The following is a 26412-nucleotide window of genomic DNA, read 5'->3' as shown; positions in this document are numbered from 1 at the left end:
AAAAAAAAAAAAAACCTAGACATTAATGAATCAAAAATGAAGCAAGTCGCGGTTGTGTCCACCTCGTCAGATGCTCTGACAGAAAGGCTGCGTGTGTGTGACGGCTCGTAAAAGAGGAGGAAGCAAATGCAGGCAATCAGAAGAAGTTTATTGATATCAGAGTCCAGAATGTAGGCAATGGAAAAGAAGGTCTACGGTGGCGTGAGAAGAGCTGGATTGTGAAGGTGAAGACGGTCAATGGATGAAACCAGGAACAGACCGGAACACTGACACGAAGACGACAACACGAACACAATCCAGCACACGAACACGGGAGACGGTAATCCATCTAGGAAGCGGAGACATGAATGAGGATCTGACAACAGACAGAGAGATGAGTGAGTATATGTAGCTGAGTGGAGATGAGGATCAGCTGGAGCGAGACAATCAACGCACAGGTGACAACAATAACCCAAACAAGCACATGGAGACTACGGGAGTACAAATACAAACACAAAACATGACACGGAGGAAACAATGGATTTCCTACCGTGACAGTACCCCCTCCCCTAGGACGTCACCTGACGTTCCCAGCCTGCTTTACCTGTAGATTGTAATCATCAATAAGGCGGTGATCCAGTATGTCCCGAGCAGGAACCCACCTTCTCTCCTCTGGACCGTAACCTTCCCAATCCACCAAGTACTGAAATCCGCGTCCCCTCCGTCTAGAGTCCAGAATACGATTAACCAAATATGTGGTTTCCCCATTAACGATACGAGGCGGGGGGGGAACCGGGGCAGGCGGGTTAAGACGGGAAAAAAATCACCGGTTTAATTTTGGATACATGGAACACGGGATGAACCCTCCTGTACGCCGGAGGAAGGCTAAGACGCACTGTTACCGATTAATGATTTTGGTAACAGAAAACGGGCCAATAAATTTAGGAGCAAGCTTATTCGAAACGGAACGCATAGGAATATTCTGGGTTGAAAGCCACACTCTTTGACCGATGACGTAACGGGGAGGCTTCGACCGGTGGCGATCGGCCTTAGCCTTGGTGCGCGACCTAGCCTGGAGCAGAGCTCTGCGAGCTCTGGTCCAGGTGCGGTGACACCTCTGGACTAGTGCGTGTGCGGAGGGGACCGAAACCTCGGATTCCGTACTGACAAAATTAGGTGGTTGGTACCCTAAACTACACTTAAATGGAGACATGCCCGTAGATGACACTGGCAAAGAATTGTGTGCGTACTCCACAATTGAGAGTTGCTGACACCAGGACGAAGGATTATTGGAAGCCAAACATCGCAAAACCCTTTCGACATCCTGATTGGCTCGCTCGGTTTGACCATTGCTCTGGGGATGGAACCCGGAAGAAAGACTAACAGTCGCTCCTAACAATTTACAAAACTCTCGCCAAAATTTGGACACAAATTGGGGACCCCTGTCAGAAACCACGTCTGTCGGAAGGCCATGTATACGGAAGACGTGGTCAATGACAGCTACCGCTGTTTCCTTGGCTGATGGTAATTTGGGCAAGGGAATAAAATGAGTCGCCTTCGAGAACCGGTCCACTACGGTTAAAATCACTGTATTGCCCTTAGAGGGCGGGAGGGCGGTAATGAAATCTAGCGAAATGTGAGACCAGGGTCTCGAAGGGACAGACAGCGGTAAGAGTAACCCATCTGGAGGTCGATTGGAAGTCTTACCAATAGCGCAAACTGAACAAGCCAAGACGAAGTCGTGGACGTCACGAGCCATACCAGGCCACCAAAATCGTTGCTTGACTAGAAACCTAGTTCTACTAACCCCTGGGTGACAAGCAACACTGGAACAATGACCCCACTGGAGAACGTCTGACCGTAACCCCTCCGGCACAAACAATCGGTTCGGTGGGCAACGAGCCGGGGGCGTTACCCCTTCTAAGGCAGTCAACACCTTCGATTCGACCTCCCATCTGAGCGCGGAGATAATGATAGTCCCCGGTAAAATGGGCTCGGGAGTAGCAGTACGATCGGAACGCTCAAAAAGACGGGATAAAGCATCGGGTTTGATGTTTTTGGAACCCGGCCGGTACGAAAGTGTAAAATCGAAACGACCGAAAAACAATGCCCACCGAGCCTGCCTGGAGTTAAGTCTTTTGGCGGTTCTAATGTATTCGAGATTCTTATGGTCCGTCCATACAATGAAAGGTACACCCGACCCTTCAAGCCAGTGACGCCATTCTTCCAGTGCAAGTTTGACTGCCAACAACTCTCGATTGCCAATGTCATAATTAACTTCCGCAGGAGATAAACGGTGAGATACGCGCAAGGATGCACCTTTCCGTCTGAGGATGCGCGTTGGGACAACACTGCTCCTACCCCCACCTCTGACGCGTCGACCTCCACTATGAATTGACGTGAGCGATCAGGAGTGACGAGAATGGGAGCTGAAACAAAGCAGCTTCTCAGTTTGGCAAACGCAGCCTCGGCTGCGTCTGACCACCTGAACGTCAAACTAGGGGAGGTCAAGGCGGTCAGAGGAGCGGCTAGTTGGCTGAAATTGCGAATGAAACGCCGGTAAAAATTGGCGAACCCCAGAAATCTCTGCAGGGCCTTGCGAGACTCTGGGGATGGCCAATTTACCACAGCCTTAACTTTCTCAGGATCCATGCGAACACCCTCAGTCGAAATGATGTGTCCTAGAAAAGAAACAGACTGTGCATGAAAAATGCATTTCTCTGCCTTGACAAACAATCCATTCTCTAGCAACCGCAGAAGCACTCGTCGTACGTGTTGCATGTGTTCCTGGAGAGACGAAGAAAAAATCAATATGTCATCCAGGTAAACATATATGAACAGATCGACCATGTCTCACAACACGTCATTAACGAGTGCTTGGAAAACTGCCGGCGAGTTTGTTAGCCCGAAAGGCATCACGCAGTACTCAAAATGGCCTTTAGGGGTGTTAAAGGCAGTCTTCCACTCATCCCCCTCCCTGATGCGGACCAAATGATAAGCATTACGTAAGTCCAATTTAGTGAAAACGGACGCTCCCTGCAACCTCTCAAAAGCTGAAGACATAAGCGGCAAAGGATAGGTATTCTTTACCGTTATGTTGTTCACCCCTTGGTAGTCAATGCAAGGTCGCAAGGATCCGTCCTTCTTTCCCACAAAAAAGAACCCCGCCCCCGCTGGAGAAGAAGAAGGGCGGATGAACCCCGTTGCTAGAGAACTGGATATATATTTCTCCATGGCCGCCGTCTCTCGAATAGACAAAGAATATAACTTGCCCTTAGGCGGAGAAGTACCTGGCAATAACTCTATCGCACAGTCATAGGGACGATGAGGAGGAAGAGAATCAGCACGAGACTTACTGAACACCTCCTTCAGGTCGTGGTACTCCGCGGGCACGTTAGCCAAATCCACTGCTTCCCCCTGAAACACAGACTCAGAAACATTAACACCAGCCGATAAAAGACAAGACAAATGACACTCCTCGCTCCAGCTAACCACAGATCCGAGGCGCCAATCGATCCTGGGGTTGTGTTTCTGGAGCCAGGTGTGACCGAGAACAATGGGAGATTGAGGTGAGTCCGTGATGAAGAATGAAATCTCCTCCGTATGGTTGCCAGATGTGATGAGAGAAACAGGTAAAGTGGTCTGTGTGATGACTGGCAGTCTGTGTCCGTTGAGTGCAAAAGGTGCAATGGGGTGTTTGAGGGAGGTGAGAGGAATGTTGAGCTTACTAGCAAACTTAAAGTCCATGAAACTACCCTCGGCCCCAGAATCCAACAAAGCGTGATGATCGAGTGCGTGGGTGGACCACCGTAGACTCACCGGAAGGAGTGTCGATGTAGATGAGGTCTTCCTGGCAGAGATCCCACCCGATAGTAGCCTCCGTTTTACTATCGGGCTTGGTCTTTTACCGGACAGCGCTGGATGTGATGTTCTTGGCTGCCGCAGTATAAACACAGTCCCAGGGATCTCCGCCTGATCCTCTCCTCCCGGGAGAGCCGAGCTCGCCCCACCTGCATGGGTTCAAGATCTCCAGGTGGGCTGACCGCAACCTCTGAGCGCTGACGCTGAGCCTCCGGTCTGGTCGCGAGAACTGCTCTCTCCCTCCGTCTGGCGGCTTGGTCGAGTCGGTTGTCTACTCTGATGGTGAGGTCAATCAGGCCATTGAGAGAAGTGAGGAGCTCAACGGCGCGGATCTCCTGTTGGATGCGGTCAGCCAACCCATGCAGGAAGTGATCCCACTGCGCCTCTTCGTTCCACTTACACTCCGCCGCCAGGGTGTGGAACTCAATAGAATAATCAGATACGGACCTGTCTTCCTGACGTAGGTCCGTGAGAAGTCTAGCCACCTCCCTCCCGGCGACGGAGCGGTCGAAGACCCGTCTCATCTCCTCCGAAAGGGCGTGGAACGAGGCACAGCAGCAGTCTTGGTTCTCCCACACCGCCGTCCCCCAGAGGGCAGCCCTCCCCGTCATTAGTGACAAGACGAATGCCACCTTCATTTCCTCGGTGTAAAACGTGCGGGGCTGCAGGGCGAAGTGCAGAGAACAATGAGACAGAAATGATCGACAAAACTCTGGCTCACCCGCATATTTCTCAGGGATGGGGAGGCGTGGTTCGGACTGGGAAATCCCCCCGGAGACGATCGGCGGTGTGGGTGGCGTGGGAGGCGCAGCGGGTGGCGGTTGTTGTTGATGTTGAGCCTGGAGAGCGAGCTCGGACACCTTCGTCACCATTGCTTGGAAAGCTCGACCCATCTCATCTATCGCCTTGTCTTGGCGATCCATACAACCAACGGCTCTCTGCAGGAATTCCTCCAGATGAGATGGGGGTCTACGGTGGCGTGAGAAGAGCTGGATGGTGAAGTCGATGGTGAAGGTGAAGACGGTCAATGGATGAAACCAGGAACAGACCGGAACACTGACACGAAGACGACAACACGAACACAATCCAGCACACGAACACGGGAGACGGTAATCCAACTAGGAAGCGGAGACATGAATGAGGATCTGACAACAGACAGAGAGATGAGTGAGTATATGTAGCTGAGTGGAGATGAGGATCAGCTGGAGCGGACAATCAACGCACAGGTGACAACAATAACCCAAACGAGCACATGGAGACTACGGGAGTACAAATACAAACACAAAACATGACACGGAGGAAACAATGGATTTCCTACCGTGACAGTGTGAGGCTGACAGAGACATGCTGTTTAATGTGTCTGAGATGTGATGTTTTCCTTAATGCATAACTTTTCACAGGTATATTCTCCATCTGTAAATGTTAAAAAAACCAATGGAAAAATTTCATTTTGTTGTCAGAGGTGCATTAGCTTTTGCTTTAGCGATTCTCCTTTATCCTCCTGATGGTATTTACAGCTGATTAGAGAACCGGCTTTACTGACGAGATGCACATTAATCATCGGCAGATATATATCATGCACCCCTATAATATATGCCTACACGCTTACATACACTTTAATTGTTTAATCCAAATACAAAATACCAAGATATAGGCTACCATATACCACAAATCAGACAAAAAATAGAGAGATTTTTTGCTCAAATCACCCAGCCCTTTACAGAAGTGTACTGGAGTTTTAATTAAACTGTACTGTAGTGTTTTTTCTCTTTTTTTTAAATAGCATAAAAACAACTAAATAGCATTTAGTTATGGTAAACCATTAACTGTTTACTCCCAACTGAGCTGATGGTACTCAAAAAACATCCCAAGGTTTACTTCTGTCTGCAGGTCTGCTTCTGTAGTTGTTTTGGTGAAAGTAACTCAAAAGTAATACAGGAGTAATGTAATGCATTACAATACCAATACTAGCAGTATATAACAGTATTGCAACATTTATCATATTAATCATTTTTCTTTATCATCTTGTGTGTTCTAAATAGAAGTTTTAATTTCTATATATACTAACTTAAAGCTTTTAAATGGTATAGTCTATATTGTTACACTTGGAGTAAGACTGGAGTAATGATACTGAAAATGTATTTATTAAAAATAAATGACTGATTTAGCAAACTGGTATTGACTGGTATTGTGTAATGTTGAAATATATAAATGAACATCAGATAACTAGCATTTCCAAAGTGTAAATTGTTTATGTGCTCTCAAATAAACTAAATGATAAACCACATTATTAACATTATTTTAATGGGCACTGATACTAGTAGTTCAGTAGAACATTTAGATCATGTGAATGAAACTTCATAGTTTCATAATGTCATATTTCATATTCATATTATATAATTTCACTTGATTATACATTTAGTCAGATCCCAGACAGCAAAACTCATCTGGGCCAAATCTGGCCCGGGTCAATCGGAAGATCAGGCCCAGATCCGGGCAACGGACTCGGGCCTGGGTCTTTTGGCACAACGGGCCAATACCTGGGTCAGCTCTGGATTCTTTTATGATGATTTGGCCTAAATGTGGGCCGGATCTGGTCCGGTACCATTTTGGTTCTGGTCCAGAACTGTGCCGGATCTGGGCCAGCTCAAACACACATTTATATATATGCTAACACACACACACACACACACACACACAAATAAGTTGCATACATATCTAGAATTCAAATACAGTTAGTTAATTTGGATAGTACTTTTCACAATACATATTTCAGAACACCTTTACAGAAAATGCATGTTTCTTTGTTACAAATAAAAAAGTGATGTCCATATACCACAGTATTTGTACAGTTACCTGATAATACAAATCACATAAGTAGATTATGATTGTATTTAAGAATAAATAATTAAAACCATTAAAGCAATCATTACAAGCATCTTACGTAGTAGATAATTAAATACTTTACTGTCTTATGGCACTGATATTTTTTTTGTTAAGTTGTTATACGAAGCTCTTAAGACAACAAAATGTTTAAAGTACTGATTTAGATGTATAGACAATTACTGTACTGAACACTCAATTAAAACAACATTCAAATTAAAACAATTGAATTACTACAAAAAACAATGCAAAATATGTGCCATTGTGCATCTTTTCTTTCCTTTTGATAATTTATGCACAAAAAAAGCAAAATTAAAGGTTTATTTGGTACACTACCCCAAGCAGTACAAGTCTCTTCTTCTAGTGCTCCACTAAGCTTAAAGAGTAAGTTCACCCAAAATTAAAAATTCTGTCATTAATTACTCACCCTCATGTTGTTCCAAACTTGTAAGACAACTCGTTCATCTTTGAAACACTAATTAAGATATTTTGATTCTGAGACCTCTCTGACTCTCCCCTAGACAGCAATGTAATTATCATGATCTAGATCCAGAAACGTGGCAAGAAGATCGGTAAAATAATCCATGTGACAACAGGGGTTCAACAATGATTTTATGAAGCTACGAGAAAACTTTTTGTAACCCCCCCAAAAAAATTATATATATATATATATTAGGGGTGTAACGATACACGTATTCGTATTGAACCGTTCGGTACGAGACTTTCGGTTCGGTAAGTGGTACGCATTATTACAAAAAACAATGCATACCGAATTATGCGAAAAAATTATGTATACCGAATGGTAATTAATTATATTTGAAAAAAAAAAAGAGAAATATAATGATATGCGTTCAACAAGGTAGCCCAATAACCCAAACGACGTATCAGGCAACGCCCCTGACACCCCAGAAGAAGAAAAAAACACCAACTTATATGTTTATGTTAGGCTACTCAGTCAGGCGCTCACTCACTCAGTACGCGCTGAAGGCTCGTTGCAAAATGGCCAATGCGTTTAACAGACCAGAAATAGAAGATCCTCCAATAACCAACAGGTCTGGTGTTTGGGTGCACTTTGGATTCCCTTTAAGCTATAATGGTGATGGCAAGAGAGTGGTGGATAAAAAAACAACGGTATGTTGCATCTACATGACAATAGGGTACACCAGCGGGAATAAAAAAAACACACCAGCAGGAATATTTGAAACATGTCAACTCATTTACGCTGACATCACCTTATTGTGTCAGTATCTGGGAAAAGACGAAAAAAAGGAGAAATATACACGCAACAAACTATCCCTGCAGCAATTTCCAACTGATTCAAACAGGGCAAAAGACATCACCGCAGAGATCGGTAGGCTTCATTTACATTATAGCCGCGGATATGAGACCTTACTATTTACCATTCAATCTGTCATCACCATTATAGCTTACAGGGAATCCAAAGTGCACTCAAATACCAGACCTGTTGGTTATTGGAGGATCTTCTATTTCTGGTCTGTTAAATGCATTAGACATTTTGCAACGAGCCTTCATCGCATACTGAGTGAACGAGCGCCTTAGGGGCCGTTCACATATCGTGCCTAAAAACGCATGGAAAACGCTAGTCGCGCCGCTTTCTCCTCCTTTCCAAAGCGCTCTGGCAGAAGCGCTCATGAGGCGTGTGTCTTTGCTAAGCAACAATGACGTGCTCTCTCCGTGAGACGCGGAAATTTCAGCAAAGGATAAATGGATTTGCAGCTCTAAAAATTGCTTGCAGTAGGCTAGCTCTGCTACTAAATTTATTTCAAAATTGCAATCCATATACAACTATGATCAGCTGTTCCTTCATCTTGGCTGAGCTTTCAACGGTGTTACGGGAAAGGATGAAGCTGATTGGTTAGTTCTTGTCACATGACCCGCGGTGCGCTTGCGACATTCTGAAAAGTTTTTACATTTTGCTGTATCTAAAACGTACCGAACCGAACCGAACCGTGACATCAGTGTTATCGTATCGAACCAAACCGTGAATTTTGTGAACCGTTGTATACCACCCCTAATATAAATATAAATAGATATATCTATATATATATATATATATATACATATGAACGTGAGCAGCACATGCTATTATGTGTCAGCTGAAGGGTCAGAGAGGTCCTGGAATTCTTCAAGAAATATCTTAATTTGTGTTCCGAAGATGAATGGAGACCTTACAGGTTTAGAACTACATGAGGGTTAGTAATTAATGATAGAATTGTATGTATTACAGTATTGCAGAATATTACAGAATGTGATACTTTTTTTAGGATTTATTGATGAATAAAAGAATAAAAAGTAATTTATTCAGCTTTTCCATCACATAAATAAATAATATTTTAATGAAAAATTTAGAAGACTTATCATCAGTTAAAATATTTATTTTCTTTGTTAATATATAGTAAAATGTTATTTATTTCTGTGATCAAATCTGTATTTTCAGCATCATTACTCCAGTCTTCAGTGTCACATGATCTTCAGAAATCATTCTAAAATGATTATTTGCTGCTCAAGAAACGTTTCTGATTATTATTATCAATATTTAAAGAGTTATACTCTTTAATATATTAAAAAATCAGGATATACAACCATTCAAATGTTTGATATGTGTGTTATTAAATAGAAATGACTGTTTCAGCATATAGCCATTAAATTGATAGAAGGAAAACATTTATAATTGCAAAAATTTATAGTTGCAAAAATATTTTTCATCTAAATTATGTTCTTTTGAACTTTCTGTTCACCAAAGAATCATAAAAATGTTTCCAGGAAATTTTAAGCAGCAGAAAGGTTTTTCATTTTATTATTATTATTTTTTTTTATATAAGAACCATTATTGATAATGGAGTACCAAAATAAATCCAGCACTCAACCTGCATTTTGTAATAATTTCTGAAGGATCATGCTCTGAAGACTGCAGTAATGATGCTGAAAATTTACAGGAATAAACTACATCTTAAAATACATTCAAACAGAAAATTATTTAACATTGTAATAATATTTCACAATATTACTTACTTATATTTGATCAAATAAATGCAAGCAGTCTTAAAAAATTAGCTTACTTCTAAATTAATTTACTCATAATTTACTCCCTTTATTTATTGTCTTTCTTTCTTCAGTCAAAAATAAATTAAGGTTTTTGAGAAAAACATTCCAGGGTTTCTCTCTTTATAGTGGACTTCAGTGGGGTCCAAATTGCATCTTCAAAACATGATCCCAGACGAAGAAGGGTCTCATCTAGCGAAACGATCGGCCATTTCCTAAAAAATAAATAAAAGGAACGACAATTATTTGGGTTTGTCCTCAAATGCTCATCTTGCATGGCGCTGCAATGCGCACATGTACTCTGTGCAGTTCTGTTGGAAACAGATAAAAAATTCAAGCATTTCCTTGGCTGATCGTGTACGGTCCTTTGAAACTGCAATGTAGCTGCAATTTGGACCTTCCCCCTACTGAAACCCACTTAAGTCCACTATAGAGAAAAACTCTGGAATGTTTTGCTCAAAAATAAGGAAATTTTAATTCAGAAGTGAACTAACGTTAATCCTTTTTTAGAGTTAGCGCTTAAAAATTGCTAGCTCACTATAATTACCACGCAGCAATCTAAAAAAAAATGAATAGAAAGAGTTAAAATAACTCAAGTTTAAATTAAGTAATTAAGTTAAAGATTTGTTAATTATGTATAATTGCAGAACTCTGGACGTTTTCTGTTTGGTTTTCTTCATGTTAGCAAGTCCTCTGATAACATAGGCCTTAGTGTTCGCCCACAATACAGTCTGACACAGATCTAAGGATCAATAAAAACACCAAACCTTTAAGTTATCGAGTAAGTTACACTGCATAAGACATTGATTTATTAGTAGAACAGTTTGTTTGCACGGTGTGTCATACCTTGGTGGGGTTTTTGAGGATAACAGCAAGCAGTCTGTATTTTCCTCAACCGTCTTGACGTCTTCTCTTGATCTGAACTCCCAAAAAAAAAAAACGTGTGCTCGTTTGCACACAGATCTGCTCTGCGACTGTAGTTCCCGCCCACTGAAACCACACCTGGGCTAGATCCGTGTTACAGCCCTGAAACGGATGTGACTGTAACGCGGATTTGCCGGTTTGAAAACGGATCCGGATCAGAGTCGTCTACTGTCTGGGATATTATAGTTTGGAAAAAGTCCAACTAGTAAAATGTTTACACGCTATGTGAAACCTAATACAAGTATGTAAATATAAAAAAGATATAATGAAGGAGATATTTCATTATATACAAATATAATTATTATATTAATATAATAATTTGATTTGGTAGCACTTCCTTGGTTTAAAAGTAGACATGTCTAGCTTTCTATAGAAATATCTCTCATGTCTCTCCGTTGAGTATTTACTGAGTTACAGTTCATTTTAATGACACGTTTTAAATGAAGATAACTGCAGACCAGAGCTGCAGACAGCTCACCTTGTATGTTTTCTTTATTTTATAAATGCACAAAGTTCCCTTTCAAGGGAACAGCCTGCGACAGCCTCTGATGTAACTACTGGCGCGACTATAAAAAAGCGCCAGGAGAACATGTCATTTATCTTCTTCGTCTTTATTGACTGTTTGGTTTGAAGCATGGATCTGAGAAACTACCATGGTAAGAGCGATCTTTCTCTGCTTATCATGGCATCCACTAGCAAGGCGTTTAAACAGTGTGTACATCCATGTCTGCAATATTTGACACCTGATGACACACACAGTCTTTGCGTCCCTTGTTTCATTCATGCCAGACACTCTATTCACGTTTGGTGTGAATGCAGCATTACTCTGCTCGATAGTATGACTCAAACACGTGAGGGGAGGGTTGAGACCAATCAGAACTACGGGAGCCCTGAGTGGAGCATCAGCAGTTTTATTTTGTTGCGTCCAAACAATGGATATTTAGATCCCAAACAGAGTTCAGACATCTGTAAAATATCTGTCTATAGCACTATTCGGACGGGACTAGTTTTCTAAACTACGTTTGAGTTTCGATTCTTACCACCTGACGTCTGTGATTTTCATGTACCAATTCGGACGGGACTAACATCTCTGTGTTTATTACAGAGGTGGGAGGGTCTGATTTGTGCATCTGGGCGTCACAAAGATCACGTGGTCTGTATGCGTGCATTGCATTCATTCAGAATGATTGCCTTAGTATTATTACACAATAAATACTAAATGGCTAGTATAACAAAACCATGTTAATGTGTGGTTCCTTTAGTTTAACTTGTTTTTTTTTATTAAATGTAATTAAAACATTATGTAACTGAGTTCATAAATGAACGTGAGTAATCTTACCTGATGCTGATATTACAATAGCCGGTATTAACAGTTTACGTGATCTTGCTCTTGATTTTATTATTTTATTTTATTATTTATGTGCCGCTAAGCAAATATATCAAACATCCGCACGGTAAGAGCATCTACGGTAATTCACGTTGGCCAAAACACACAAGGAAACGCGTTGCGAAATAAAATATCACCGGCAATCACAGACATTCGCATTCGGACGGGATTAGTTTTCTCAGAGGATCACTGAGTTTGCTGAAAAACGGTAGGTAATTTGCTCTGGAATTATCACAGAGGTTGTGTGAGAAAAACACAGACGTGGCAGATTCGGACGGGATTACAATCACCAAGTACGTCTGTGAAACGCAGATTTCTCTTAATGACCCCCTGTAAAACTAGTCCCGTCCAAATAGGGCTTATGAACGTATTTTATAGGCTTTTTTAGATTTGAGAATACACATGCATTACAGACATGACAAAAACCATTTGTCCTCACATTCTTTCTTGTAACTCTTCCCTCTCAGTCACTTACCTGACTGAAAGGCTCATTATGCGGGCCTTCTCAGGTGTAAATCACAATGATATTCATGATAGTTGACACCTACTTGCATATGAATTTTACAAACAAAAAAGTGTCTTAGAAAATTTAAATCTGTGAGTTTTCTGTTAGTGAGTAAACAAGATGATTTTCACATCATTTAGAAAGAAAAATTCTAGGCTACAAGCTCCAGTTCTCAAAAGTCCCGGGAACCAATGTTCTGTATGTGTTTAATGGCCTTATTCAAGTTATTTAACATTTTTATTTTTTCACTAACCGCGCATAACATTTTTTTTTCTCAAAACACAATCATGTACATACATGCTGCTCACATATTATTATAGCCCAGTTTGTGCTGATTACAGTGAGATTAGACTTTAGCCATTTAGATGTTTATAAGAAACTGAAAAAAGCTAAATTTCAGGGCATGACAACCTCAGAAAAACCTCAGAGGGTTAAATGCTCAAACCAGAAGCACAATATCTGCAGAGCAGGGTTGGCCATTCTCAAAACATAAAATATAATTTTTGTGTTTGTTTCAGAGCAAAAATCAGTGTTAAGACGTTTCTCCATTATAGACCATTCTGAAAGAAGAATTTATGCAAATGCATATAAAATGCTTTAAAAACGTTAACAAAGATGTCTAGAGGGTATTTAATAGTTCTGCCCCAAGTAAGATTTTTCTAGTTACTAATTGTTCATTTGTCATTATTCATTGCATTATTCAACTAATGCTCAAGCGCATGCATTAAGTTTGCCACAAAGCACAGGCAGAAGTAGCCCAATAATTTTGAAAAAGGAGATATTTTAATTATTTATTAATAAACAAATCTTTTTTTGTCGCTGCAAGATGAAAATCACAGTGCTGACTTTCTCCACATGGACTAACCTTTAGAGAGAAATGCAACGTTCACAGATTACAATATGCTTTTGTTTTGAATTGATTCGTTTAAAAGACATTTCAAGCTTTCTGTAAATATATTTCTCATGTATGTGAGACACCTGAATTTTAAGTTATTTCATTATCAGCAAAAAAATCATGCATTTGAGAGGGCACCTCCCTGTCATGCATGCACATGAACAATTTTTGCACAAACACTTGAATATGAATAATAATTCACATTTTGCATGTGCATTACGAAGTAAATATTTTTTTACATTCAATTATCCAAAATAAAACCGAACAAGATTTGTAATGAAGATAAAATAAATATGTAGACAAATAAGAATAAATGCGGCAACTTAATAATGTTGAACAATGAGTTAATAATGTTGAGAAGCAGTTCTTCTACTACAGGTAACATCTCTTTCAGTAATTTAGTGGGTACAGGATCTAATAAACATGTTGTTGGTTTAGATACAGTGATACGTTTATTTAGCTCTTCCTGTCCTAAGGTTGTAAAGCACTGCAGTTTATCTTTGGGTGCTATGGATGAAACTGACATATTAGACACAGTAGAATCTACATTTGTTATTCTATTTCTGATGTTATCTATTTTACCGGTGAAGAAATCCATAAAGTCATTACTATTAAACGTTGATTGAATATTTAAATCAGGTTGCATCTGGTTATTTGTTAATCTTGCCACTGTGCAAAATAAAAATCTTGGGTTGTTTTGGTTATTTTCAATGAGTTTGTGGATATGCTCGGCCCTGGCAGTTCTTAGGGCCTGTTTATAGCTGGTTATTTGCAAATCTGTATTTGGTGGCTGTTACAATAGTTATTCCCAGATGGTAAGGCTGAGCCATATAGTAAATATCAGTGATAAGCAGCATGCACGATACAATGAAATGGATGGTAACATCATCACTTTAGGTACAATATCTATCTATATCAGTAAGATCGTTTCCATGCGATATAATTGAATCTAGTGTATGATTAAAATGATGAGTGGGCCCGGTGGCATTTTGCTTGACTCCAAAAGAGTTTATTAGGTCAGTAAACGCAAGTCCCAATGCATATTTTGTATTATCAATGTGAATATTAAAATCTCTGTCAATTAGGTCTTTATCAACTGTAACCAAAAGTTCTGAGAGGAAATCTGCAAGATTTTTTTAGTCTTAATATATTGTACAGCGCAAGTACTTTTATAATTTAATCAGGTAGAACAAAAATCATCATAATATTTATTTGAAGATTGGCTTGCGAACCGTCTCGATCAGGCTCCTGAAATCCCTCTTCAGTGTCTCCGTCTGCCGCAGCATGGTGTCGTTAACCCCGGCATGAAGCACGGCCACTCTGGTGCTCTTGTCAGACTTCAGGATCACGGGTATCTGCGAAGAAACATCGACAAGCGCGGACATCTCGCGCGGTGGAATCTCTGATGATCAGAGCATTCCGTTCCATCTCGCGGAGGGGAGCGAAGCGGTTCCGGGTGGAGATCTCAAAGACTGGAGGGGTAGAAGTCATTGCCCAGGGCCTGTCTAGCGTCTTCCGCTGTGGATGCACCCAGGGTCTGTGGTGTCCTGACAACCAATCCAGGGTGCACCGGGCCTGTGCAGAGAAACATACCGAGTAGAAGTAGTGGGACGGTTAGCAGCACACTGTATATTTACCCCAGACTTGTGAGCATGGGCCCGGGGAGGTTTCTCTCCACTCTCTCAGCTGGGCCAGCCTCACCTCCAGGTCGCAAATCTGCTTCTCCAAGGCCTCCAGCTCAAACTGTACAGAATGCAGCTCAAACGTGTCCTTGCCTGCAATCAAAGGTAGACATACGTAAAAGTGAGTAAAGCAATGGTAATGTGTTTAAATAGAGTATTAGCAATGCAAGCGTAATTTGAGGCTACCACACTGGAGATTCTAATGGGCTATAAGCTAAATAGCGGACCAAGGAAATCTATATAAATCTTGTGATAACGAGGCACTCGAGACACTCGAGGCATTTTATATTCACACTTTATAAAAATGAAAATGATGGTGTATAAAATAGATTTTTAAGATAAATTATAGTCTAAAATAATGTGATGGAGGTCAAACCAACTGAGTTGTTCGGTGTCCCATCATAGCTGTGTGGGCGGAGTCGGCGTTGGGGAAAACAGTCCTTATGAAGAATGAATGGAGGATGGAAGAGAAAGAAGTGAATATTTAGGATCTTGAATATCAGGAATTAAGAAAATGTAAGTGGGAATAAGCCTATTCTAGAGTTTGTGGAAAAAGGACTCAAAGACATCTTGTCCCCTTGATCGCCCATCATGTAAGTCCTGGGTCCTCTGTCATCAGTGACGAGTGGTGTGCCCACTGCATACTGCATACATACCACTGGATGGTTCTAGGGTATGATCATCACCCTGGTAACCACAGCAGTTGTTATATAGAACCACATTCAGGTGTACACACGCAGCATATTGAAAGAGCCTGGAGAATATCCAAAGAGCAGATCTGGAGGCTTAGGAGGAACTGGACTAAAATCATGCTATCTGATCACCTCACTGTAATCAAGTCGTATGTATGGCTTGCTAGGAAACACTGTGTTGGAGCCTTTGGTATAATTTCAAAACTGTATAATTAAGTGTGTGTGTGTGTGTGTGTGTGTGTGTGGTGTATTTTACAAAAATGAATTGTATGAAATTGATCATTACAAAAGAAGGTTAAGAGATGGCCAACTTTTAAAGTAATGGGTCATTAACCAGTTACCTGTCACCCACCATTTTCAGCATGGAGACACAAATTATACCCAAAATTAAAACAAAAGTGTAGCTGACACTGAAAGGTCATTTATGGGTTGTGTATGAGGTATTTGTAATATCAGGGTTTTGCTCCTTTTTGTATTTTTAAGACTTTACAATTTAAATATAATATTGTGTATGTGTGTCAATTGCATGAATTCTGATGTACTTATTTTGTGGTACTGCTAAGTTTTATTAAATTGAAGGTCATGTGACCCTTCCTGATTAGATTTAACCTGGAAGTGCTACAAATTGAATGATGAGATTTGAATTTAGATACACCTGTTAGAGCTCTTCACCATTCTACTGCTGGTAACCAGGCCAACACGGTAAAGGTGTTAATTTATGTATATTTCTTTATTTGCATTGATGTCCTTTGTATTGTTATGTGTGTGTAAAACTATATTTCTTTGTTTCTGTTTGTATGTAGTTTTCACGGTGTTCCATATCTATAAATAAAACAAATGGACATCAGTACTTTGTAAACATGGACTGTTTAATGACCAGCGCGTAGTTACACTAAGTCTGATGGTTCAAGGTTGTGGGTTGTGGGTTCTAACACTAAGGTTGTGGGTTCAAGTTTTGGGCCTGCAATACCACGACTGAGGTGCCCTTGAGCAAGGCACAGAACCTGCAAATGCTCCCCAGGCACCGCAGCATGAATGGGTGCCCACTGCTCCGGGTGTGTGTTCATGGTGTGTGTGTTCATTGCTGTGTGTGCACTTTGGATGGGTTCTGTTCTGGTATTTCAAAGTTTACCAAGCCACATCATTTCAATCCCAGTATACATTTACCCAACTATTTTCAAATGTATTTCTATAAAAATACAACAAAACATTTCCTTATGACCTTATATGAATTGTCAAATGCATTATGAAGAAGAGCTGCACCTGTTGCATTGCATAAGAGCTATTATTAGTATAAAGCTACTTAAGACAATTTATGACATTATTAGTACACTTTTACTCAAAACTCACTTTAAACCCCGATCAAGTGTTGGTAACAACTTCATTTTGCAATCTCATGTAGAATTTGGTCGTTTACTGTTGTAAAAATATGCTATTTATAGCCTTTTATATCGTTTCCCAGATTAGTATTTCTGATGCATATTTTCAATATTGTTATAAAAATGCCCCAAATCTCACAAAAAATCACATACAAAACCTATTTAACAACATAATCATGTGTTTATTATTTGGATTTTTTTATGGGTACAGAGGTTTCTCTGTGTTGTTGTGGTCAGATATCCACATGGAAGTGTGAAGGAAATGCATCACAGGATGGGACGGGATGAGATATGATGAACAGTTATGTCATTTTCCAGCACGATGGAGCACCATGTCACAAAGCAATAAACAAGTGGTTCGAAGATCATTACATTAAAATTTTGGATGTGTGGCCAAACAACTCCCCCGGATCTCAGTCCCATACAGAACCTGTAGTCAGTCATCAAAAGGCGAGTGGACAAGAGGAAGCTCACAAATTGTGATCAACTCCGAGATCAGCATGCAATAATCGATTGCCATTATTTATTTATTTTACCAATAAAAGCCTTTAAAACTTATAATATGCTTATTATTGTTATACACTATACCATAGAAACATGGAAAAATAATCTACAAATACTGAAGCAGCAAACTTTGCAAAACACAAAATGTATATCACTGCCAAAACATACATATAACTGCAATAACTGTTAGCCCCCCCAAAAAAACAAAATCATTATCCAGAAATCAAAAATGGTCAACCATTTAACCAGCCTGACCAGTCATATGACTGTTAACTAATGTTGAAGTCTGATAATGTCCTCATATGAGCAAATTAGTATGAACAAGGCTTGTGTGAATAGCATGTGTCTATGCTCTTACCTCCTCAGCACATTACTTGGTCTTCTTATAAAATAATCAGATTTTCAGTACACAAACAAGCTAATTGCACCTATTCATAAAGTGACTGTTCTGTCTCTGTGCATTTTACACATTTGACCTGACTGACAAGATCAGGATAACAATAAATGTGCACAATATTTTTTTTATTGAATAATCAGTTTAACACAAAAGGATACAACACATAATTGATATCCAGAACAAACAAACTAATGTGATGTGGACTGTTACTGTATGTTTTTGTAGGTTGTCTGGCTGTATGGTGACAGAGGATGGATGTAGTTATGTGTCTTCAGCTCTGACTGCACAACCCTCATGCTTGAGAGAGCTGGATCTAAGCTATAATCACCCTGGAGATTCAGGAGTCAAGCTACTCTCTGAAAAACTGGAGGATCCAAACTGCTCACTGGATAAATTCAAGTATGTCGAGTAGGAAGAGGTTTTAAGTTTTATTGTTTAAACTTTTCAGTGTCTCTGGGTGAGTCTAGGAGTTTTTAGAGGATGCAACAATATATTTAGGATTTAAAGTGCACTAGTTTTCTTCTTTTAGTCTTCTAGTAAAATCTTAACTAAACTGCGCTAACAAAACTAATAACTCTACCCCTAAATGGCCTCAAAACAGGAGAAATCAGTGAAAACACAACGAAAATGGCAGCCACCTCCCTACAGCTTCCAAAAATTGTAGAAACAAACATTTTCAAAATGATAACTTGTAAAAGAAGGAACAAAAAAGCCCTAACTTTGAAGGGGACATCGAATGCACATTTTCCACAAGTTGGTGTTATTTTTTTGGGTCTTTTTGAAATGTCTGCAACATACTTTGTTAAAATTCCTCAATGGTTGTGTAAAACAACACCCTTTTTACCTTGTCAAAAACAGCTCTGTACACAGCGAGCTGTGTCTCTTTGAATGATAATGAGCTACTGCTCCCACGCAATCACCCTGAGTACCCTAGCAACAGCATAGCAGCATCGTAGAAACCACTATGAGTACCCTAGCAACTCCATAGCAACCACCTAGAACACATTATCAACCGCAAAGCAACCACATCATGTACTTTAGGAACCACCCTGAGTACCTTGTATAGTAACTGCAACAGCTATTTGTTTACTGACTGAATGTGTTTTCTAGTGTGGATCATGGAGGAGAATCCAGGATTACAGCAGGACTACAGAAATGTAGGTCTACACACACTCACACACACCTATGCAAACACACACACACACACACACAAACACAGACACTTGTTTTCATGCATTGTGGGGCTCACTTTTCAGAATTGCTACATAATGGGAACCACCCTTTCCTATGATCCTACAGAACTAAAATATATATAAAAAATATAAACATGAAACTTACCTTGCCAGCCAGTTAATCCAGCTCATGGTACAGGCCCCCTGTATACTGTTGTGAGCTGGACTGACACCTGCACTGTGTCCTAAACAGTGCAGTGATGTCTACCGAGGGCACCTTGATGAGAAAGAAAAATGTGACAATCACAATGTTACAAACGTATGTTTATGTCTTCAAAAGAAGTGTGTTCCTAATGACTCTCACCTTTGAGCCATACACTTTCCAAGGCTGCTGTTGTGGAGAATACAGTCTTACAAGAGTTAGGGCGCACTAGTAATGATGTCCTCTGAGTAGAACACCCCAGTGTAAATCCAGGAATTTGAAGTGTCTTGGAGATATGACCACAGTTCTTCTGGATTTAATTTAATAATCTCAATTTCATGTGTTTCTACATGTAATCATAGACAGATTTGATAATGGTGAGATCAGATCTCCATGTGCGAAAACTTTACAGTAGATGGGAAACCGATTGCTCCCTCGTGACCTTTTGTAAACTGTATTTATGACAATGAACTGCACAGACACAGATATTCTAACAATCTATTGATAAACACACCTTGTGTCCTCCTTTTCTGTTTAAGTCCACTCAAGCAGCTGTGCATTGGTCTGTGGATTGTGCTGAGAGACAGGAAGGAGACAGGTCCGCTGCCGTTTTCATATGAAATTTAAGAGGACTGACTCTGAGGCAATCATGAATTTGTGTACAGTTTATGGAGCTAAATTATATAGCCCCACTAAAAAAAAAAAACTAGTGTCGCCCTTGCTTCTCGCATATATTTCGGAGAACCAGGACAGATATTTCAATCAATCACTCAGGCATTATTTCAGGTACTGAAATGATGCACCTAAATCTGTGTTCTTATTCGATTCGGTGCATACCGGTTCCATAGGTAATGATGCAATATTGGCACCGGGTTTCAGTATCCAACCCTACTGAATAGAACACAGCTCAGTGTCGATCCATGAACCGTGACAAACAAGGACACTAGTGATGTTCTGTGATTAGAACACAGTCCAGTTTCGATCCAGGAACCAAGAAAAACAAGAAGACTTGTGATCATCTCCCCTGAACAGAACACAGCTCAATGTCAATCCAGGAACCATGACAAACAAGAACACTAGTGATAATCTCTGAATTGAACACAGCGCAGTGTCAATCCAGGAACCATGACAAACAAGGACACTAATGATAATCTCTGAATAGAACGCAGCCCAGTGTCGATCCAGGAACCTTGACAAACAAGAACACTAGTGATGATCTCCTCTGAACAGAACACAGCTCAGTGTCGATGCAACAAGGACACTATTGAGGATCTCTCCTGAATAGAACACAGCCCAGTGTCGATCCAGGAACCGTGACAAAGAAGGACACCAGTGATGATCTCCTCTGAACAGAACACAGCCCAGTGTCAATCCAGGAACCATGACAAACAAGGACACTAATGATAATCTCTGAATATAACGTAGCCCAGTGTCGATCCAGGAACCTTGACAAACAAGAACACTAGTGATGATCTCCTCTGAACAGAACACAGCTCATTGTCGATGCAAACAAGGACACTATTGAGGATCTCTCCTGAATAGAACACAGCCCAGTGTCGATCCAGGAACCGTGACAAAGAAGGACACCAGTGATGATCTCCTCTGAACAGAACACAGCCCAGTGTCGATCTAGGAACCGTGACAAACAAGGACACTAATGATGATCTCCTCTGAACAGAACACAGCTCAATGTCAATCCAGGAACCATGACAAACAAGAACACTAGTGATAATCTCTGAATTGAAACCATTTCAACTTGAAAAACAAGAAACTTGACAAACAAGGACACTAATAATGATCTACCCTGAATAGAACATAGCCCAGTGTCAATCAAGGAACCGTGACCTTCAAGGACACTATTGATGTTCTCCTCTGAACAGAACATAGCTCAATGTCGATCTAGGAACCGTGACAAAGAAGGACAGTAGTGATAATCTCTGAATAGAACACAGCCCAATGTCGATCCAGGAATCGTGATAAACAAGGACACTTGTGATGATCTCCTCTGAAGAGAACACAACCCAGTGTCGATGTGTTTAGTATGTATGTGTGTCACTCTCGCACTGATCTGCTGTATCTGTGACGAGAAAAGAAAATCTGCACACCTGAATAGAAGAAATTTTTTCACTTCCAGTCTTCATGAATAATTTAATATCAATTATAAATGATTAAATGCATGCTTAATAGTAGTTATTAAGATTGATGTCGTTTGGAATTGTTAAAAGTCGCTTGGAAAAAAACATGATCAAGATATCAACTATGACCTTTGTCAATGTTATGCAAGGAATGTTGTGAATGGTTGTCAAGGCAGCCAATCAGAATTTAGCAGCCTCGTCTTTAATTGCCTGGAATGATGGTATATTGTAACGCTGGGTTGTGTTGAGCAAGCGAGCTGTCAGCATTCAGAGAGCACGGGGTGCAGACATCAGATGAGCAAGACATCCCATAGAGATCAGGCTCAGACAGAATGGTTGAATACAGTCTGTGCTTTGAGAGGCTCAAGTTTATCATTTAATCTCTTTAAAAGTTAAGTAATGATCATCAGTTAGATGACTCATGTATATCTGGGACACAGGTTCAACAGGTATTAGATACTTGGGTAAAATTAATAAATCCGCCTCAGAGAGAATTACAGAAAACCTTTCACAAAGATTATATAAAACCTCTCAGGTTACGAATCTTGGTTCCCTGAGTAGGGAACGAGACACTGCATCCTCTAGGGGTCGCTATAGGGAGCATCTAGTCGTGACCCGTGTCTAAAGCATACATTGAAAAAAACACCAGTGAGTGTGCCGTCAACAGCCCCCGACGTCACTACCGCCATGACTATAAACAGGCACCGGGAGAACACGTCATTCACTTCTTCGTCTGAAGCTTGCGTCCAAAGCAAGACAAGGAGCAGTGTCTTATTCCCTAATCAGGGAACCATGGTTACGTTCACTTTCAAGAGAATTTCGAACTGCGTCCTCTAGGGGTCGCTATAGGGAACAGCATACCTATGCCGCCATGCTGGGGAGTGCAGGCCAGAATCATGGTGAACACTAAGTACCAACTCTACCATTTCCATTGGAGTTAAGTAAGCTACATAGCCAACTTAACTGTTAGGGCCTCAGCCCGGGGTAGAGCTGAAGGCTTGGAGCCAGGAAAGATTCCTTTAAAAGGATACGGCTAAGATCTAATCATTTTATACCAAGTCTTGCCTGTCACACAGGGGCTACCTCTTGTTTCTGCATAAGCTTGCTGAAGGAGCAGTCTCAACAGACAACAACATCTCTAGTAACAACATCCTGTTTAGATAGGTATCCGAGGATACATAGGTGGAGTGGCACCCAAGATGAACGGGGCTTTTACCAACTCAAAAGAGGGCACGAAGCAACCGCGTGAAGCCCTCACCATATATGATTTTTAAAAAAAGCAGAATACTAGTGTGCAAACTTACCACAGTCTGGATTTTAGAAAGTGTGCATAGACTTCACTTGCAAACTTACTATAGCATGGATTTTCAAATAATGTTCTAAGGAGGGGCTCTCGTGGCACATAGATGGAATGGTGCAAACAGTATGTTTGAGAGTCATCAACTCGCTCTGTGGAAATAATGCTGGTGCGCTCTGGGGAAAATACAGAGAACTCAGTTTCATATGCGAGGAGAACTCTGAATTCAGAGTAGCACACTCATAGGCAACCCTCCTAGTCTAGCGCTGATAAACTACCACAAGAATCGCCCAAATAGCCCCTCACGTTGAGGGAAGCGATGCTTGAAGTGTATAAACAAATACACACTGGCTGAATGATGCCCAAGGAACCAAGGTCTAATCATTTCAAGAAAGTGAATGAGGCAGAGCGAGTAACCATTACCGTACAGGATTTCAGAAAGTGCACAGATCGTTCACGTGTTCACAGGCAGAAATGGAAGGCTCACCTGAGCTGGAGGGCTATGGTCAGAAAGATTACGCTCATCGTAGGTGTCACCTTGTGAGCACACTTTCATGACATTGCCGTGGCGCGAACCATAACCTCCCATCGGTCTACATACACAGGGCAGGAGGATTGAGAAGGCTCAGCTTCAGCTTCTTCACCATCCTCAAATATCTCCTGCTTTTCCTGGGTAAAAACCCAGCTGAGCACTAACCTCAGTATCAGAAATTGTTAAAGATATAACATCATCCTCCGGAGGCTCTCTCTTGTCCGCCGCCGACAAGCACGATAGAAAAAGTCTCTCTCTAAACCACTCAGACAGATTCACCTGTAATTCTCATGAGCTCATTCTCTTCTGTGTCTCAGCATCGACGGGTCCTGTTTATAGATATGCCATTAGTGACGTCAGAGGCTGTCGCCAGCCAAACCGTTGGTGTTTTTTCAATGTATGCTTCAGACACGGGTCACAACGAGGTGTTCCCCATAGCGACCCCTAGAGGATGCAGTTTGTAGTTCCCTTGAAACAGAACCAGAAATATTGTCAATTGTTGGCTTCAAAGAAATGTATCTATTCAAGGTCAGTGTTGACCTCCAAGACTAAAAAAGAGTTTTCAGACTTGTGTATTATCTGTTTATATAGATTCTAATGCATTACACAATTGACAAAAAAACTTTTTTTATTAATCTGGAGTGGCAAGACAGAGTTTGATCAAAGAAATATAATAATTAGAAGTGTATCTATCAAGAGTAAATGCTTTGGAATTTAACACTATCAACAACGTCTTTAACATTAACTGGATCAAATGCTTTTCTGAGAATAAATTTCATGCTTCTCTTATTTAACTCAAAGTTATTTTTAGATAATGTGGTGCTCTTCATCTTCTTGTCTGTTATTTTAAATGCACTAAGCTCCTCATTAAGCTGTCTAACTTTCACAAACACACTCTGGATGTGTGGAAATCAGTCTATAAACATATTTTCTTTCCCCATTCATGTTATTATTAAAAATCAATATATATATTACTCAAAAACAAGTGATTGGTTTAACAAAGGTTTAGTTTTTGTTATAGATTTATTTAATTATTCAGGTGATCTTTATAATGACAATGCATTTATTTATAATTGTGGATAAATGTTTTTTCCAGTGAATATATAAAAACTAATTAATTTTATTTCCCCAAAACTTCTTCACCTTGTTAAAAATGGAAATATGTATAAGCAGATCTTACTGCTGGGGGCCTTTCTATCAGCGTTAAAACATTCAGTAACTTTAAAATCAGGAACATTTTAGCCAAAGAAAACTGTATTCTTTCTTAAATATTTAAGACATTGTTAAAAAAAAAAACTGCATTATAACATGTAAGAAATCACACACACAAACACGCTCTCTTTCTCACACACACACACACGCACACACACACACACACACACACACACACACTCTCTCTCTCTCTCTCTCTCTCTCTCACACACACACACACACACACGTTTGTTTTTGTGTAAAGTGTGTTCATCCCATATGCGTAATGGTTTTTAAACTGTACAAACTGTATATTCTATGGCCCTTCACCAACCCTACCCCTAAACCTAACCCTCACATGAAACTTTGTGCATTTTTACTTTCTCAAAAAACCTCATTCTGTATGATTTATAAGCATTTTGAAAAATGGGGTCATGGGTTATGTCTTCATAAGTCACCCTCTCCTTGTAATACCTGTGTTATACCCATGTCATTATACAGAGTTGTGTCCTGATATGACACAAAAACAAGAGCACACACAAACACAAACACACACACACACTCACTCTCTCTCTCTCTCACACACACACACACACACACACACCACTCTCTCTCTCTCTCCATCTCTCTCTCTCTCACACACACGCACACACAGTTGAGTGATTGTTGTTGTTATTAATGTCTCTGTTCTTGTGTTCAGATTCCTGTTTTCTCACACTGGATCCAAACACGGCAAACACTGAACTCATTCTGTCTGAGGAGAACAAAAAGGTGACATGTGTGATGAAGAAACAGCCGTATCCTGATCATCCAGAAAGATTTGATGATGTGCGTCAGGTGTTGTGTAGAGAGAGTGTGTGTGGACGCTGTTACTGGGAGATTGAGTGGAGTGGATCTGTGTTAATATCAGTCTCATATGAGAACATCAGCAGGAAGGGATCAGGTGTTGAGTGTAGGTTTGGACGTAATGACCAGTCCTGGAGTTTGATCTGCACTCCTGACAGTTACTCATTCAGACACAATAACAAACAGACTGATCTCCCTATGAAGTCCATCATCAGGAGAATAGGAATGTATGTTGATGATGCTGTCAGGAGAATAAGAGCGTATCATGATGATGATGATAATAATGATGATGATAGTGATGATGATGATGTCAGGAGAATAGGAGTGTTTGTGGATCACAGAGCAGGAATTCTGTCCTTCTACAGAGTCTACAGAAACACGGTGAGCCTCATGCACACAGTCCAAACCACATTCACTCAGCCGCTCTATCCTGGATTTAGAGTAAATTTTCTGTCTTCAGTGAAACTGTGTTGATGAATCAGAAGAGTCTGATGAGAGATTCTATCCATAATGTTTGAGGTGCATGATAAATCAGTAACAGTGAGATGTTTTGTGCCACGTTTCCACCGTAATTACCTGGAACATTTGTACCCGGAACTATTTTCCCCCCAGACCTGTTGCCATTTGTGTTTCCACCAGGGCTTGAAAACGGAAAAAAAATCAGTTCACTCCGAGCAGAAACGATATGTTAAAGTTTCTATTCTGCGTTCCTCTGATATTATTACCGTTCCAAAACCGGTTCGGGTGGAAGAAATACCGGTTAATAATGTTATTTTTTAAAAACAATATTATTTGCCTATAATTTTCCTAATAATAATATTAATATTATAATAATAATAAAGTATAGCATTTTCTTTACTCAAAAAGAAAAGGAAAAAATAAAGAT

General features: G+C 40.4%; 1 protein-coding gene across 1 annotated transcript in view; it reads left to right on the top strand.

Annotated features, from left to right (window-relative positions):
* The window catches only part of LOC113093033 (protein NLRC3-like), a 48178-nt gene extending 22008 nt beyond the window's left edge, over positions 1–26170 (top strand). Inside the window, exons 4-7 of the mRNA XM_026258856.1 lie at positions 18377–18550; positions 19262–19308; positions 25381–25753; positions 25844–26170. Coding sequence (XP_026114641.1) covers positions 18377–18550; positions 19262–19308; positions 25381–25753; positions 25844–26000 — 751 coding nt within the window. The 3' untranslated portion in view covers positions 26001–26170. The remainder of the gene's footprint in view (positions 1–18376; positions 18551–19261; positions 19309–25380; positions 25754–25843) is intronic.
* Positions 26171–26412: the final 242 nt, after the last annotated feature.

Source organism: Carassius auratus, unplaced genomic scaffold, assembly GCF_003368295.1.
Source record: "Carassius auratus strain Wakin unplaced genomic scaffold, ASM336829v1 scaf_tig00214833, whole genome shotgun sequence".
Taxonomy (NCBI): Eukaryota; Metazoa; Chordata; class Actinopteri; order Cypriniformes; family Cyprinidae; genus Carassius; species Carassius auratus.
This window is presented reverse-complemented; position numbering and strand designations above follow the sequence as displayed.